The 18825-nt window shown below is 46.6% G+C and overlaps 1 protein-coding gene across 1 annotated transcript; it reads right to left on the reverse strand.

Moving 5' to 3' along the window:
• Positions 1–6012, reverse strand: ECRG4 (ECRG4 augurin precursor). The gene is made up of 4 exons (XM_009953445.2): positions 5922–6012; positions 5126–5173; positions 2154–2311; positions 1–162 (listed from the first exon to the last, which is right to left on the reverse strand). Exons 1-4 carry the CDS (start codon positions 6010–6012, stop codon positions 1–3), a joined length of 459 nt encoding a protein of 152 aa, XP_009951747.2.
• Between the last annotated feature and the right edge of the window lie 12813 nt (positions 6013–18825).

The following is an 18825-nucleotide window of genomic DNA, read 5'->3' on the forward strand; positions in this document are numbered from 1 at the left end:
TTAGTAATCATCATAGTTGACACCTGCTCCGTGCCTGAAGGTATGTGGGTTTCGTGGGCCGATTGGTGAATCTTCATCATAGTGGTGTTGGTAGTATCCACCATAGTATTCATTACGAGCACGCCCTAAGCTTGTCCAGTAGGAGATGTCATCTTCAAATTTCTGCCAAAAAAGAAAAAGAAAATACTTGCTTTCCAAGCCTGAAACTTTACAACGAAGAGAGTGAAACAGAAGTGGTGCAAGAGGTTCCTGTTGTCTCTCTCAGAAATTCAGATCGGTTGCATATTTGTCAAAACAAAATCTAGATCTAAGGGGTTTTGTGACTCGTACCTACCTTCTCGATGGGATTATCAGGGTCCCGAGTGCAGGAATCGCCCTACCCAGCCTCACCTGGGACCCACCCCTACACCCTCTGCCTGCTGTAAAGTGCTTAAACTGAGAGCGCCTGCAAATGGGACGCGCACTGAGCGCCCTGAATACTTCTGTTACCTTTTCAGTGGTGGGCTATAAAAACATTTCAATGTTTTGCACTTTAAAGGTTTGGTTCTCTGTTGCCCCATGCCTTTAGTCACGATGTCCCTGACTGCAAAGTGGGTGCAACGGGCTTTTGCTTTACGCCTGTGGTCTTTCACCCCCATTTTGCATGGGTAAAAATGAATGTACAGCACAGCCTTCTAGCTATGGAAATGCAGTAATAAGCAGTTCAATTCTGCTCACAACAGCAGAGGAAAAACAGTGTGCAAGGATATCAAATACTTGCCAAGTCAAAGCCTTTCCATCTGAATGACTCTTTGGAAATATTTTTGGCTGAGATTTGAAAAAAAAGTTTTGCAAAATGCACAATGGGTATGTATGGCCCAAGTCCTTTGCTGGAACAAACAGTTATTTCATTGTTAAAACTGTGTCTTAATACTCAAGAAAACCTACTAAGTGGATTCATTGTATCCCACAACAGGCATCATTTCAATTTTTGAAAAGCACACAGGAACTCAGAGAAGAATTCATCTTATCTGCATGGTTTGTCCTTGTTACCTCCTCGTATTTGCCCCCAGTCATCAGTTTCTGATGCATGAAACTACTTTTCCAGTTTTTCCTGTTGCTGCTAGGGGGAGGGAGGGGGATATAGCCATGCTGTTAAAAAGTCATTTTTGTCTGCATAATGTCCAGGAGCAACAAAGAAACGTATCCCTCATCCTTTCAGGCCAAGCAAAGGATTATTTTTTTAATTGTTCCAGCTTTGAAAATGAGTGCATTCATCTTCCAAGCAATCCACACAGCGTGAAGGTCCAAAATGTACTCCAGCTTGCCTGTGCCAATGCAATCTCATTAAATGTATTCATGCAGCTGACACAAGCCAAGAATTCAACATCCACAGTTATTTTTACCTCTTATTAATGTAGAGATTATTCTACATGTGGGACCGCAACTAAAATGCACATTTTTCGCCCTATTTCAGCATCTATTTAGTAGAGCTCTGCGCAGAGCTGGGAACTCTTGATTCCACTCCAGTGTTTTTACAAATTAACCGTCTTAAAAAAAAAAAATAAATAAATGTATCCTTCTCATTTGAAGGGAGGTTGGCTGCACGCTACCAAATGGTTTTCCTTTCACAGCTGGGAGTCGAGGCACAGCTGCCGATGCTCGCGATGGTCAGGAGCTGCCCGCACCACGGAGGCAGGCGCGCGCATTAGGTACGTAGCGTTGGTGCAATTTCATTGCGGAATGCCAGTCACGGCCAGCTTGGTTGTGGGTTTCTCAGCATGTTTGAAAGACAATTGATTAGGTTGAGGCTGCCAAATTAATTTCCTGAAATACGATTGATTGCTTCGGGTCTGGCTGCTTATTTCTCAAAGCAAACTTTGCCTGGTTGCAATTTATTAGGCTTAAGTTCAGTAGCAGGCAAGAGCTCCACGCCAGATTTTAATGTCGTTTTTCTCTGTTAACAAAATAACGCAGAAATCTCTTTAACAGATACGGAGCTTATATTTCTGTGCAATATTTGCTACTTAAAAAAAAAAAAAAAAGAAATCATGGCATCTGTAAGCAGAAGCAGGGCAGCTTCGCCCTGGATGCCCCCCACCCCCAGGCTGCGCATCCGCGCTCACAGCCGCCCGCTCTGAAGCCCCACCAGCCCTCGAAAGCCTTGCGCTCACCGCCTCGTCGAAGCCCAGGTAGAGGAACTGCTGGTACCACTGCTGCACGTCGGGCTGGCTTCTGTCCCACAGCTGCCGCCTCTGGCGTCTCAGGCTGCTTAGGAACTCCTTGGCCGCCGTTTCTTTCACTGACACCTCGGGCTTCGTGGCAACAGGGGCTGAAATTAATTCACACACAAACCCCCCCCCCCCAAAAGTCATGCCAGGAAACTTTTAGTCAGCCTGAAGCGTACTGCTTGCAGCAAGTACGAAAATGCTTCTCGCATCACACCATCACCTTTGTGCTTGGCAGCTTGGCGCGTGTAGCAGCAGCAACAGTAATAAACCCAGGAATCATCGATGTAATAGGATCTCTCAGCTACCCTCATTCTCCTGGATTTTTGAAAAGATATTCTGAGCTCAAGGACAGAAGCTAAGTGAGGAATTTAAATAAATAAACCCAAACTCAAAGAGCATATACACAATGTGTTTGTGCTTTGAGAAAGAACAGGAGACCGGCCTCTGTGTGCTGCTGTTGCAGAAATGGGAGTGAAGATGAGAGGGGAAGTTAAAAAGCCTGAAGCAGCTGGAGAAACACTACTAACTTACTAGCGTGAAGGGAGGCACACATGAAAAGATAGGGGGTTTTAATCTGTTTTGTAAAACTGTAACTTTTAAATAATGAGTGCTACTAAACGTCCTATATGTCTGAAAATAAAAGCCCGTCAGGCTTTCATAGCGCACTGCTTGATGGATGCATGGGAATGCCCTCAACCTGCCAGACCCAGACATGCCATCTGACTCGCCCCACGCCTAAGAGGCATGTGGCTGCTAGAGGAATTAATGTACCTCCGAAAGGTATGGATGTGAGGACTGGCTAGCCCCCTGCCACGCCTGTAAATGATAAAACGTGGTATGATGTTTGGCTTTCCCCGTGAGACAAGAAGGATGCGGAGGACTAGGAGGAACGTCTTGGCTTCAGAGGGTTCATTGCGATGAGGGAGAGATTAGGAACATGGGTGTGGATGGGGATTTTCAGAGTATGCGAGGGAAGAGGCTGGGGCAGACAGGGAAGTTGGGCAGAGATGTGAAAACCATTGAAGTAGGAGCCGAGCAGACTCACAGGGGGAGGCAAAGGACTGCAGCAGGAGATGCAAGAGGTAAAAGTGATAGATGAGTTGTCGTGGCAAGAGTGGGAATGGGAAACAGCAGGCTGCCCTGCAGTGACGAGCTGGAAACTGATAACTCACCGTGCGCCCGAGCTGGGTGTTATTACTGGGAAGTGAGACAGCTGAACACACGTCCTGTGAATGAGCCTCACAGAAGGGACACTGCCAGCCAGGGAACAAGTACTGTGTACTTAGCCTGCTCGCTTTAGCGCGCAACTGGAAAGGGGGCGTCAGGCTGGAATTGAGGGGCTGCATATTCCCTCTATCATCAATTCAAGGCTTTGCAGTTCTTCCTGGCCTAGGCCATGTTGTCCGCATGCTCCAAAAGCCTTCCCTTGGGTGGTCCCTCTCATCAGGGGACCTGAAAAAACAAGTGGCCTGCTGCTGGGGCGCAGGGAGGGCGGCTGGTACAAGTGGTCACTCCTGTCTGCATTCAGGCACTGCAGAACAGCGAGGTAGGAAACCCACATGCAGGGAAAACAGCCGTGGATGAGGCACACATTTTAGGGCTGGCAAGAGGTAGAATCATTAGGTTGGAAAAGACCTTTAAGATTGTCAAGTCCAACCATCAACCCAACACCACCATGCCCACTATACCATGTGCTGAAGTGCCACATCTACATGTTTCCTGAGCACCTCCAGGGACGGTGACTCCACCACTTCTCTGGGCAGCCTGTTCCAATGTTTGACAATCCTTTCTGTGAAGAAATTCTTCCTAATGTCCAATCTAAACCACCCCGATGCAACTTAAGGCCATTTCCTCTCGTCCTATCACTTGTTACTTGGGAGAAGGGACCGACCCCCACCTCACTACAACCTCCTTTCAGGTCGCTGTAGAGAGCGATAAGGTCTCCCCTCAGCCTCCTCTTCTCCAGACTAAACAACCCCAGCTCCCTCAGCCGCTCCTCACAAGACCTGTTCTCCAGACCCTTCACCAGCTTCGTTGCCCTTCTCTGGACACGCTCCAGCACATCAATGTCTTTCTTTTGTAGTGAGGGGCCCAAAACCGCACACAGTTCCGTTGACCCACAGGTAGTGGGTGATACCAGGAAGTACCCAGTAAGAAGTTAGGCAGACTTGTAGAAAGTGGGAGTCCCCTCTGTGGGAGTTGTATGCCTCAGCCATAGAGCAGGCTGAAGGGAGGCAACAAAAACTTCTGGGGTGCTTCAGCCTGCCCCCCATCTGCTGCAGTGCTGCTTGTCCCTGGCCAGCTCCATTTCCATCCCCTTCTTCAACCAGCAAGCCATTTGGTGCATCTGCCCACTGGGCCCTTGGCCATCATCTCTCCTGTAGAGAGCACAGTCTTCCAAGAAGGAAGCACACGTGGGGCCAAAAGGACAAAGAGAACAAGTCAAGGCATCGCGAGCAAGCCCGGTTTGCACATTTTCTTCTCTGCACCTGAGCCAGCAGTATTTCCATGTGTTATAATTCCTTGGAAAAGCTTGTGACTTCCCAGAATAAACGAGATAAATGTCACATCTGCCACGCATGCACTGGAAAAGGTGGGTGCTACGCACTGCGCAGAGCAAAATGCAGCCTGAAGCTGGGAACCCTGGTTCTCAGAGGGGGTTGTGATAAGCAGAGCCTCCAGCCTTGCCAGTACCAAGTCCCAAATGGATATGCAGGCACAGGCTCTGTACACGCAGGAGGTTTTGGTATGGTATATATCGAGAGCAGCTGTGAGCTACTAGTGTTGAAGTGGGTGCTTGTACCCTGCTCCTCTGGCTGCCCTCTCAGCACTGGAGTGACAGCACATTGGCAGCTTTGACCGATAGTAATGGACTCGAAAAATAAAGGGAAGCACTTTCCTGTCTCTTTACTTACCTTCGCGTTTCTGAAGCAGCAGTTTAAGCTTATTTCCCCTTGAAACATCTAGACAAGTAAAAAATAAAACGCACACATTCACTGGGAAGAAATCACAACAATAAACAAAATCTCATCTCTTGAAAAACACTGGAAGTATTTTTGTCATAGCTCCAGACCACCAGGCAAAACTCAGCAGCAAGTTTCTGCCAGTGCCTCCCTTTGCTCCCGTTTCCACGCTCAAGCACAACATATGCTACAGGGAAGATTCTCACATTCCAGCAGCCTCTACCCAGCTCTTCTCGGCAAGGAAACCCCCAAACTGGCCTCCTTTACCAATTAACAGGTAATAATTTTGCAGCAGAAGACCACAGCCAGTGCCAGTGCCGTGACCCAGCGTCCAGGGCGACACAATAACCCTGGAAAACCCTGGTCGCTGAGCTAGGGGCATGCGAAAAACCAGGGTGCTTAAAAAATGTTGCCTTGCAGCCTATCCCAAAGCACATCCAAGCTGTCAGTCCTGCTGAAGCCCTTTCCCAGAAGGGATCCCAGCCTTTCTCCCACGGCCGGGGAACGCCACAGGAGACCTGCGAGCGCTCGGCTCCTCAGAAATGCTTTATTCGCTCGAAAACAAGCTCTTAAAAAAGAAAAAGAAAAAGAAAAAGAAAAAAAAAAAAAGATTCTCAACTTGCCCAAGTTTTGGAGTGACCGAAAGCGTTCGCCCACCCGTGACGCCAGGGGAAGGCTTCTCCCCGCTCCCCGGTGAGGTTTTCCCTCCCGCACCCCGCACCCCGGCCCGACGCGGGCGCTCACTCACCGGGGGCCGCGCAGAGCAGCGGGAGGAGGAGGAGGAGGAGGAAGAGGAGGGCGGCCCTGGGCAGGGTCCCGCGGGGGCACGGCGGCGGCATGGCGGCGGGGGGACCCACCTGGGCGGGAGGAGACGGAGAGGATGGGGACGGGGACGGAGGGAAGGGGCGCGCCCGCCCGCCCCACGCCGCGCCCCGGCCCGACGCCACGGGGAGGGGCGAGGGGAGCGCGCCCGGCCCCGGCAGCCCCTGTGCCCCCCTCCCCTCCCCGGGCTTCCGTGGGCTTGTGCCCTCTGCGCTGGAAAGTGGAGCGAGGTGCGTTTCGGCAGGACAAGGCACCCAGGCTTTGGTTTGGCACGGGACGGCACGGCTTGGCTCGGCTCGGCAGTCCCCAGCAGCGCTTTTGACTTTTTTTTTTTTTTTTTTCTTTTTTTCGGTTACGCATAATCCAGTGCAACTTGTAGCAACTCACGCAGGCTTTTCTTACAGGGAAATTAACAAGAATAAATAGCTGTAGCCTGTCATTTAATGCTTCTTTACATACAAAGCCGGATTGTCGGTTGCCTGTAATAGCAGATGGACATGAGAGCTTGTCTTGGTGGGAAAACAAAATCAGAATCAACTAAAGGTAACTTAGTTCAGTGCTTTTTCCTCCCTCTCCCTCCCACCCCTCCAAGTCTACAGAAAACAACTGATCAGCCGTGAAAAATAATTCAAATTTATTTTTCTACATACAGACAGGTTTAGCTTACACTAAGAACTCAGGGACCAAAAGCCAAACTCACAAACTGAAAGTCCTCTCTCAGCAGGATCATAACTGTAATGGTGCCTGATCTGACGCTGCCTTTTCCTAATTCAGATTTAAGCTTCCCTCAGTGAATGCAGCTTCTCTCAGCTCCTTCCCCTGCAAATGCCAGAAACACCCCAGATGAAGCCTAGTGAAATCTTTGCCCATCCTCGGACACAAACCTCTCTCTTCCCTCGCAGCAGAGACCCACAACACTCAGGAGACCGTTACGGTCTTCCTGCTGAAGCTGTGCCAGGGTACACCAAGGAGCACGGGAGGGATTTAGGGGGGAGGTGAGGGTGAGCAAGGGGGAGCCGGGCTCTCTCTGTAACCTACTTGTTAGAAATCTGGCAAGCGCTGGGGCCTTGGCTCCCTGATCGAGGATTGCTTCCAGATTGGTTGCAGATGAATCTATAGACACACAGTGTATATATTGTAGCTGTATATAAATATGTATATTGAATACATACGTGTATACATATATATATATACACACGTGTGTATGGCGAGGGAGCCGTGCAGTGCTGCAGCAACTCCCTGTGACGAGATGTGGAGCCCTTCAGCGCTATTTCAGGCACAGCTGATTGTAGGGGTGGGACAAGACCCTATGGCTGGTTTTACCACTTGCTGTAAAATGCAGAAGCAGCACCAGCACGGGCTCGGTCCTCAGTGGTGCCCCAGCCTCAATTGTTGCTTCAGGTGACCGCTCCTGATTGCCCCAGGCATCTCTCCCCTTGTGAAAAAAAATGTACTTGGAACTGCACCCACAGCCTGTCCCCTGCCTCCTTCCATCCCCCAGCACCCTCCAGCTAATGCTCAGGCTGCTCTGCTCATCTCAGTTGAAGCAGCAACAGCCTGAAAATGCGAAGTGGTCGCTCCAGCCAAAGCACCCCTTGCTTTCTGCAGCAGCCATGGCTTCGCAGAGGCAGAGCGGGAGGGAGCAGCACCTTCCAGGCCCCTGTGATGGAAGCACTCTCACAGGAGGCCGGTGTCTCAGCATAACAACTCCCGTGCAACTTGGAAGAAAAATCAGTTTGTCCTTTCTGTCACTGCTTCTGAGCGGGTTTTCCCTATAGCCCCACGTTTCAAGTGCCAGCAGACTTAACACCATGTGTTGGAGCAAGCGCTCCTTCTTCTGAGTCAATGCACTCTTTCATCAGCTTAATGATGACAGCCTTTTTACTAAAACCACCTGAGGTTTTTGGACAGCTAGTTGCAGAACATAGCTAGAAGGGACAGAAGTGAAGAGCACATATATAAGTCTACATGAGACAGCCATGATATAGACAATTTATAAAACCAGAGTGAAAACTCATAAGTATTTATGGTCTACTGCTATACTGGTAATGGCAAAGGGTGTTCTGTTCAGCTGGTCAGGTTGTAACAAGCCTTGTGTGGGAGCTGGGGCTCTGCAGAACTGCAGGTACTTGGCCAAGGGAATACAAAGCACAAACCTCCCCTGGATACCAAACATATCATGATGACTTCAGAAACCGCCGAGATAAAATTCTATCTGCTGAAACCCAGAGAATGGATTGACTCAAGTGCAAGGTTATTGTAGAAAATTATCGCTCTAGTGGTGGAGGACGTGATTGACAGAATATAATGCTCAGGGTTAAACTGAGTGCAGTATCTTTCCAGAAGAGGTCACTTTCTCAGTTCAGGGGACAGAAGTTTTTGACATAAAGTAAAAAAGTAGTGTAAAAATATAACACCACTTCTTTTCAAAGGCAGTGGTGAAAGGTGACTGGTGCTTTCCAGTAGCAATCTTTTATTTCTGTTCCAGGTCGTTTTAAGGACTAAGCCCTGATGTTATAGTAAGACACATTTTTTTCTGCCGAGCTTGTGACTACTGCATCATTATTACAAGTATTTACCTTCAAGCGAGTACCCATGTTTATTGATGCTCCTGCAGTACCCCTTTCTGCTATTTGCCCTGTAAAAACATAGCCAATGTGTGTGCACCTGATACTGCAGTATTTTCCTGGGATCTCTCCATCAGCAGTGACATCACTCTCTTTAAAGCATCTCTTTCTTCATCACGAAGGAGTTTAAGGCTTGTCTTAGGGCTTGGCTTGCCTCCGCTGTCACGACAGTGCCGGGAGCTCTCTGCTGGCTTGACTGCACAAGCATCCCCAAGTGTGCTAGGTAAGCAAGTCTGCACTAATGATGTCATTCGCTTAAATGTCTTTCGTCACCACTGGTGACCTTGGTGCTGAAACTTTGTTGAAAGACGTAATTAATGTCGTCAGCAGGACTATTCCCCAGACATCTGCGGGCTGAGGAGGGGTGAGCAGGGCCCCTTTCATGCACCATGCAGAACTCCATCAAACCCCTTAGAGTACTGGGGACCACTAATGGGAGGGAAGCCCACAGCAGCACAGCAGGATGGAGCTGGCGGGTCTCGCTGCTTCCCCAGCATGGGATTGGGCTATGGTCTTGCAAGCCTGCGTGTTGAAGCAGAAATTTGGGAGCAATCCAACATAAAACCACTCTGAGCCCGATCTTGAAGAACAACGGGTGGGAGCCCGGCAAGGAGCTTGCTGGAGCCAGAGAAATCCCGATCGCTGAGCCTACTGCCGGCCAGCGCTGTCTTCAGAGCCTGCAGGACTCTGCGTGTGTTGGGGGGGGTAAGCAGATGAGATTCTAGCTGATTTTTTTAAACAAACTCGCTGCATGTTTGGCGATTGCTCGGGCAACCCTTTCCCCTGTGTGATCTTCGAGTTTACAGGTAGTGGTTTTAAGCCCAGTGCCTTCTAAAACTACCTAAAGTGGTGTGGGTATGTGTGGCTGTTTAGCTGATCTGAACCTAACTGGGGGAAAAATCTTGGCCTTGAAGTACCACTGAATTCCTTTATTATTATTGTGCATTTTGCCTAAAATTAAGTATAAAGAACCCTGAATAGCAGAGACACCTCTGCTTTTGCATCTCATCACAGTAGCTGTTGAGAGAACTGTGTTGTATTCATTAAAATGTGAGAGACAGCATCAGTAATGCACATTCAAGGATATTCAGAAATTCAAAGCACAAAAAATCATGTTAAAAAGACTGATCTTGCTTTCTTTCCTTCTTCCTTTTTTAATCTTTAAATTTTCAAGCATTTCAACACAACAGTGTTTTTAAATATAGTGTAGATTAAATGCTTATATAATCACAGGACCCCCAAAGCTGGATTTTCAAGAGAAAGAAACACCAGATAGAACAAAACTTATGACAAAATACTGAGACCTGGCATCAGCTTACTAACATAGTAGGCAAAGAGTTAAGTTGGAAACTGGCCAGGGATTGCAGGAGATGACACTCATCTTTTGCAGAGAAGCACCATGAAGATTTTAACAATCCACTAAAACAACCAATTTGATGAAAAACACGACAGCTTTGAACCGCGTTCCCAACACCCATAAAATTATTATTTTCTGTTAATGAGGTTTTTACAAATTCTCCCAGCCATGTTGGCCTGGTCGCCAGTCTTAGGACAGAGGCACTTGGCACTCCAGATTGTTTTCTGCAGCCTGTTCCAAGAAAACCACAGGAGTTGTGTTTTAGTTCCAAACAGAAGGAAGAACATTTAAGTCATCAGGCAGTTCTTTCCAAAACATTTTCAGAGTCATGCTATTTCTTCCACTGCTCCAGAGTCCTCCTGATAGTGACAGGACCAGCCCCAAGTCCCAGGACAAACACCTTTGCTTCAGGGAAAGATTGTTTGTTGCTGGCTATGAGTCTCATTGGCCTCGACACATGGTTTGGGACACATTTCACCCATTGCTTTTCACCTCGTTGCACCATTACTTGGGTCCATATTATTAATAAACATTAGTGTCTATATTTTCAACAGAAAATAGCTTTAAATACTGTATTTCTTCTGTTGTCCCTGTGCTTGGCTAGTGCTGATATTTTTCGCAGCTGCTGGCTGACCACGTCAGATAAGAAATGGTGTCTCTTGGTCTGTCCATCCTCCTCCCTTCACTAACTGACAGTACTTTGCTGCCCTCGCTACAGAATTAACCTTATTGCTTTCCTGATAAGCACAGCAAGAAGCAGATTAGTTCGGCAGCGCTATCTGATCATGGCTGCTTCCTTTCTACAGAGGGATACAAAAAATTCTCTCTCTAAGAAATCCTTCTCCTTTTCCCCTTCTACTGCCTCCAGTGTATTTTTAGGATAAACCTGGAAGCATATAGCAAGTCTGCAAGTCAGATCTAACAGGAAGGGAGATGGAGAGGGACTGTAGTACATTACAATGTGTCTTTTTACCACAGCCTGATTTCATTCGAATAATCCTTTCTTTTACTGCTGCCTCTTGGGACTCTTCTTTTTATGCTTCAAAACATTTTTTTCTGAACTCTTATTTCTGAGCTATTTTTGACTTGTTTTCATTCCCTTATTCTATTATTCACATCCAGAATGCACGCACACACTTTAAAGAAACACACCAAAAAAAAAAAAAACCAAAAAAATCCACCCGCCCAGCAAAGAGGCTACAACTACTCAAAGACTGGTAAATGCAAATTCTTTAAAATCTTAAATTTAGCAAATTTGCTTTAGCACCCCTCTTCCTACACATTGTTACTGTCTTAATAGTTTGTGCACATTGCTGTTCTTTCCCTGAAACTCTGGGCTTACTCATGGAGCGGGTGTAATTCCTATAATAAAAAAAAGCTGTCTGACCTTGTGCTATATTGTGTCATCAGTGACTACACATTATTCATGGTGATCAAGCCCTTCCTTGAAGAGTGTCCCATATCACCACCAGCTGCCCTGTCCTGGCTGCCACAGTTTCCCCATCTTCCCAAGCCCCCAACCAAACCCTCATCATGAGAACGTTATGTCCTCCCTCGTGCTTCACCAGAAAGCTAGTTTGGGAGGAACAGCCCCATCATATCAGCAGATGCAAGACCAGGGGAAGCTGCAGGAAGAGGAGCCCAGCCACCTTCGAAGACTTGGGCACCTTCATCACAGCTGGAGGAATATGCCTCCCCTCGCCACCTGCAGCCCTAAACCCCTTCACAGAACAGCGCACATGAGTTTTTTCCTTTGTAAAGAGCACCACCGGAATAGTGAGCCCTTCCAATGCAGAGTTCAGTACCTTATGATGAATCCAGCACAAACTGGAGGACAGCTGGATACCAGGTTGTGCTTCCCGAGGCAGCCGCCTCACCCTTAAGAGCTTAAGTCAATGTGGTGGCTTGCTGCCACCAAGATGGGGAAGTGTCTCTGCCCATTGTTACCTCATCCTCCCCTCTCTTACCAGCACTGGCTCTAGTTCTTTTTGAAGCCAGTTCAGTTTGCTACGAAAGACCGAGTTTACTTCTGCTGGGTTGGTTATCTTCAGGACTAGTGAGCTCAGGCAGGTGGTTTGCAGGACCTGAGGCCAAGTAAGAAGTCGGTGGGAGAGTATGGCTAGAATTAGGAACGGGGTGAAAACGATGAAACAGAACTTCTCCTTTTTGCCGGAGGAGGGCATTATGTCTACTGCACCCTGAGGAACAGCCGGGGGTCAGGCTCACTCGATGTTCGGTAAGCACTGTCCCCAGAGCAGGTCACTGCAGAGAGAGGTGCGATCTCAATCCACCTGATCCCATCCCGCCCGAGTGCCGCGGTCAGATCGCATCCTCCCCTGTCTTGTGTTCTAGGCTTTAGCAATGTTTAAAACTGGTCTCTGCAGGCCAAATCGGTGTCTTCATGACCCCTTAGCAATGACTTGGACGTCTGTTAAATTCAGACATACTCCAGAGTGGATTTCTGCCTGCATAGGGAAGTTTACTAGCACAACAAGTGAGCTTGCTGAGGAGCAAAGGCCTTGAGACAGTGACAGGTTAGCTCTACTCAAAGCTTCCTTCCCCGTGCCTCAGTCCCCTCAGCCCCAGCAGCCTCCAGCAACGCACGACAGCCTGAGTGGCAGGGCAAGCCCTGCGCATCTCCACTGCACCCTCACCAGCGTGGGCGTAAGCCTCAGAGACCTGCAGGGACACAGCGCATGCCTACAGAGCATGTGTTTTAAAACTATGGAGTTTTAATTTGAAATGGGACAGAGTGAGTGCATTTTCATGGGGAAGGAAAAGAGGTGCCTCCTAGACAGCTGCTGCCACCCCTTGCTCTGTTTGAAGGCCCTGCTTCAAAGCACAGGAGCTGGAACATTGCCTGAAGCCTGCCAGGCGTTCCTGGCATAAACAAAATAACCTGCTTTCCCCTGCCTGCCGTCTCAGACAGGTAGGAATCACATGGGCTGAAATTTTCAACAGCACCACCAGCCTCCTTGAGGCAGGCCCCCGGCACGCAAAATGTCTGCCCAAACGGTCAAAATACAGCAGTCAACTGCGGTGGAGGGCAGGTGATTGCTCTCTCCTCGGGTTGAACACGAGCCCTTGGGAACCTTAATAACAGGCAGCATGTCCCAGCTCGGAGCATGATTCTCAGGTGATGGGAGCAGAAACCTCACTTGTCTTCCTGACGTTATCATACAAGACCTTACACCTCTCTTTGATCTCCTTTGTGGTCGCTCTCGCTGGCTCTGCTTTGTATCTGTGCTTTCCAGTTTCACCAATGCCTTGCCTAAGCCCTGCCTGTGAACAAGCCTGTCCCTCGGTTCGTCTCACGTTGGATTACCTTTCTGATTTATGGTTCAGTTTGTTTCCAGGAGAATGCACTTTCTGTAGTCTTTCCTTGCTGCTGCTGAGTAAGAGATCGTGACATCTTTTATCTTCCCACATGAAGCCCTACTGCACCCGGCCGTGCTGGGATGCCAGAGACTTCAAAGAGCATGTGTGCCAACCTGGCAGTACCACGGCTGCAGGGTATGGAAATTTGAGGGGAGATGTTTTGCCCGTTGTGATCATTTAGGCATCTGTCCTGCAAGTGTTCATGCACACATGTATTTTTAATCATAAGAGCCCTACAGAATCCCATTTATCTCAGAAAGATTAAATCCCAGTCTGCTGCTGCTATGCCTAGTATCTTGCAAAACAACATCATACAGAAATGTGACTCCCCTGGAAAGGCAGGCATTTCATCCCAGGCTTTTTGCTCTCCTGGGGTTGTGCTCAGTGGATGGCAGAGGGCATTGCTGCTGGGCTCTGATCCCAGAGCTCAGCACGGGGCCTGACCCGGCTTACAGCAGGGCCCGTCGGCTCTGTCAGTGCTAACAGGGCTGCATAACTTTAGAAATCAAGCTGGCTGTCTACCCAAGCAGAAGAACCTGCCCACATTTGCGGATGTAGACAGGTTTCTGAAGTCCCTGCTAGCTCCTCTAGGCATTGGCATAATTGCTTTTACACCCTGGAGCTCTTGGCATGCGAGATGGTTGTGGCACAGAGGAACTAATACACTGCCATCCATCTGCATCATGTTGTTTCCTCTCCATCAAAAATATCCTAGTGGGAGAGACAACACCATTTTGGGGCAGATCACTCACCTTTGGGCCAGACCAGATATACACTTTAACCAGAAAGCTAATCTGCTTCAGAAACATGAATTCTAAGGCTGTAATTCTTCAAGGTGGGGTGAGTAATTGAATCGCTTGCTTCTACCAAAACCAACACAAAATTCTTCTGCCTCCTCCGTTCTCAAGATCTGTCATTATAAACCTTTGTGTCCAACTCCTGTTTTTTTTAAAGAAGACTGCAATGAATTTTGCTTTGAAGAATATTTTCCTGGTTTAACATCTCTTCACACCCTGCTGCAGATCTGTATTACTTTTCCTAAGCAAATGACAGTGACTGTCTTTCTATTAGGTGATGTTACCACCTAATGGCCACAATGGAAAGGCACTTTCACCTGGTAATTATTAGTAACGATACAGTGGCTGTAAGTCTAATATATATTAGCTGAGCATTATTTGGAGCTGGGGAGGACCTGAGCAGGGTAATTGCACAGTGATGCTCTGGCGACACTGATCTCTCTCTCTTCCACTTGTGCCCAGGTCAGTGTTTAGCCATACAGCAGTGAGCAAACACACAGCCAAACCTCTGAGGACTTGTACCTTACCCAAATGGCACGAGCACAGTAATGACTAGATGGTAGATCAGGAGAGGACGCACAGTGGTATTAGATCGTTTATTTTCACTCAAGTAATAACTGGGTTAGGGACATCTTCTTAAAGATGGTAATTTAAACTTTTATTTTGCATGTTGATTACTGCAGGCGCAGGGACAGCATGCAGCGTGCAATATAACTTTGTGATTGGTAACCACCTGTTTATCAGAGACAGCAAGATCATAGAATTGTAGAATCATTTAGGCTGGAAAAAGACCTTTAAGGTTGAGTCCAGCCGCAAACCTAACACTGCCAAGTCCACCACCAAACCATGTCCCTGAGTGCTACATCTACACACCTTTTAAATACCTCCAGGAATGGTGACTCCACCACTTCCTTGGGCGGCAGGGAGGAGACAGGAGCAGATAGGAGGTTAGCTGCCTTTTTTTTTTTTTTTTTTTTTTTTTAAAAACGAAGAGAAAAGAAGGAGCACAGATCTGTCATACTTTGAAGCATGCAGTACCCAATGTAGGAGCACATTTTTCATAGACCTAGCCTGGCTTGTTGCTGAGCAAATTTTAGGCACCTGGACAAGCAGAATTCCGGTACTGTTGATTCAAATGCAGCACTTGTCCTTGGGTTTAGTAAAACCAACATTTTACCCTTGATCATTCCATATAAATTCTTGTCATGGGGTTTGGCTTGGCCATTTCATGGGAAATAGTATTACACACACACACAATATAACCAAATCAGTAAATCATTACTAGATATGCCTATGGAAAAGCTTTTCCATGGTACTAATCTTATATGACTTATTAATTTATTTCGTACTTAAAACAAGGCATACTGAAATGTTTAGAGAGGAAGGAGAAAGACACATAGAAGAAAGAGAAGAGAAACAGAGCAGAAAGGAGAGAGAAATACATAGCGGAAAGGACTTTTAATCTGAAAAAAAGAGGCATAAGTTGTAAGGTATATGTTTTAGTAAAGAGGCCAAACCCCTCAAATCTCTACTACCGTCATGTTTCCTATACAGTTCCCATCAAACTTGCAGTCTCAATATGTGAAACAATCAATCAGTCTCGCCTAGCCATGGTGAGATCCCGCTGCCCAAGGCACAGATTTATTTCCCTGCGAGCACACAGGCTAGGCTAAAAAAAGGAACAAAGTAAAACAAAAGCCAACAGAATACCTTCACTTTGGTTTCATTATGGACAAATTCCACCTGTTCTTATTTCATCAGAGCTTTCTCTGTCATATTCATCTCTGACTTCCAATTAAACACCACATATTTTCATTCAAAAATAAGCTTTCACACACACAGAACGAAACTCTTATGTGTAAATAAACAATACAAACTAGGAATATTATTCAAAGATCTAAGCACATTCTCTGCATAGCAATATATTGGAAAATGTATCTGCCTTTTCCCTTCCCAGACTATGTGAGCAAGTTCAGGAATAATTTATCCAAAATGATCTGAGGCTGCATTTGTGACAAAAACAATTACAATTATGAAAGACGTATATTTTGTTCACTAATATTTGAATTCTGTGCAGGAGCGATGCGTGCACAGGTAGAGGAGCAGCTTCCCTTCTGGGGTGCTTAGAACATAATTGGATGTGTAATGGGCTCAGATTCTAACTTCTGAGGGAAAAATATCAGATGGGTGTTAACAAGCACGTGGAAGGTATAAGATATTTTTCTTGGACAACACTGGAAGAACTTCAAAAGGATTGTCTTGCACTATGTGGATGTTTCTTAATCAAGGGGATTTTTTTTTTTTCTTGCTAAAAGACAGTATCTATCACAAGTATTCTTGATCCTGAAACAGGAGTTTATACAGGGATGTCAGAGGATCTGAATTATGCAGGCGGTCAGCCCAGTCTTCTAGCCTTAAAATCAATGCATCTCTCTTGGACGTGAAAGGAAAAGACAAGTGGTGGCGTAGAGTTTGGACACTTTCAAATAACCTATGAAATTGAATGCTCCATATTTATACCAAATTGCCAGCTGAAGCCAACTTTCCTTCAACCTAACCGTGACCATTTTCCCCATCGACTGCACAGCAGTGGCTTCAGGCAATATCTGAAAAAAGGACAATGGCTAATGATGGTGCTACGAGGAGCAGAGGGTCTGCAGGTAAGCAGCAGAGCAGACAAAGGGTGGTAGCATAACAGATCAGAAAGACCAAGGGGCAAGATCGGGACCTGATTCTGCAAGGCCTTGACAAATTACGTTTACCCCCAGAAGCTGACTTGCGCCTGTGCCTCCGGCTGAGGATGGAAGCTGCGTGGCGAGTGGTAAGCATATTCTCTGCAAGCACAGCCTTCGCAAAGCAGAGTAACAAAGATGTGTATTTTCCCATCACTACATTGAGACCCAACCATCAGACTGGCTGACTGCCACAGAGATGGACTGATATAAGGGTTTATCTTTCCTATAACTGAAAATCCAGGTTTGATCCACGGTCTGTTAACTGTTCAATTCCAAAGGCTTCAGCATCTTTTATCAGTAACCACACTTGGCAATCAATATTTTCAGAGGCTGTTGACACAGCCTTAAAGGCATCCCATCTGTGTCTATCATCAGACTGCTTCTCATCTCCGTATAGCTGCTTTAGCATTCACAGGGAATGAAGCTGTATTAAAAAAAGAAATTGAGTATGAGACCTCTAAATAATACCCGGATGGGTTTATTACAGTGTCATTGTGTTGCAAGATCCAAATAAATATTCAGGAGAGAAGCCCCATAAAATATCAGACCCCTCACAGTTTCTTTCAAACAACCCTTCTGTACATCATTAAGTCTGGCCTATAGTAAGTCGAGCCAAAAACAGCATGCAAACATTTCTGTATTTCAGACTGTGCTAAATAAATGATTTTTCCTGTTGTTTTTTAATATGACAGATGTTTCCCTTTGAATCTTCATGCACTAGCATAGGTCTTTCTACTGTCACCTTAAAATTCTGCATGTGTACATGAATGCAGGTGAACAAACTGCAATGGTCAAGCGTGCAAACAAGTGAACAGATCCCTGCACGCCAAATTTCTTTTAAAACAGTGTCTGTCCATCACTGTTCCCTGCACTTGTAAGGGGCAATGTTCTTCCATCCTACCCTTACATTAAGAACTTTCCTAAACCAGCTAGATTCTTAAAAATGCCTGGAGTCAGACTTATTCAGGAGAGTTCTCCTCTTTATTAGGCATCTGTTCGAGGCCAAGATTAGAGCTTGGCCTAAAACAAGACCTTGGCAGGTCCTGGCAAGGGTTCAGCTCAAAGAGTTTAGGAGGAACATGTGCCTGGATTTAACTGCATGTCTCCAAATAGCAATCACAAAGCAGGTCGCCTTGCCCCAGGACCCCCTGCCCAGCCTGCCAACACAGCATTTTCCTGTAAGGCTGCGTTAGAATGTTCTGAACTGTCACTTCTGACCATTTTAATCAGTCCAACTGGAGGAATGCTACTGCCGGGCTGGGACACGCATGCCCTGGGGTCACTGCAGCTACAACTGCATCACTGTGCCAGCAAAGTACACCCTCTGAAGACCTGGCTTAAGTCCTCAGGTTATCTGGACTACGAGCTGGTAAAAACCAGTCTCGGGAGAGGGTGGCAACCTAGCCTTTACAAACATGTAACTGATGATCAGATTTGAGGATTAAAAATATACTGTGGCTGCTGCCTTCTGCTTGCTTTCAGGAATCACAGTGAAGCTGAGCTAGTCAATTGTCAAGCTTGCTTTTGTTAAAACTACTTTCCCTTTATTCCCCAAACATGGCATTCTTAATTGCACCTATAAATTACTTCTTCAGTCTTCTTGTGTAAGAGCATGAAAAGCAAGTTTTTAAATGGAATCTGACAAATCTACAAAAGTACATAAACAATAACGCATCTGTGCTACAAAATGCAGCTTCCATTAAAGTAATAATTGTTAGTCATTTCCTCTTTGGTCAGCTGCAATAAAGAAAATATTAAACAAACAACCAATAGCATTACCAGAGACTCTGTTAATATCCGTCTATGTCCACTCCTAATATTTTCAGCCATTTCCTTCACTACGGAGTCTGCATTCACACCCCCATGCTCAGATGGACAAAGAGCATCCTTCCAGCAAGGAAAATACTGTGCATGAGCCTACAGACTGCTGAAGGTT

Source organism: Leptosomus discolor, chromosome 1 (assembly GCF_034619465.1).
Source record: "Leptosomus discolor isolate bLepDis1 chromosome 1, bLepDis1.hap2, whole genome shotgun sequence".
Classification (NCBI taxonomy): Eukaryota; Metazoa; Chordata; class Aves; order Leptosomiformes; family Leptosomidae; genus Leptosomus; species Leptosomus discolor.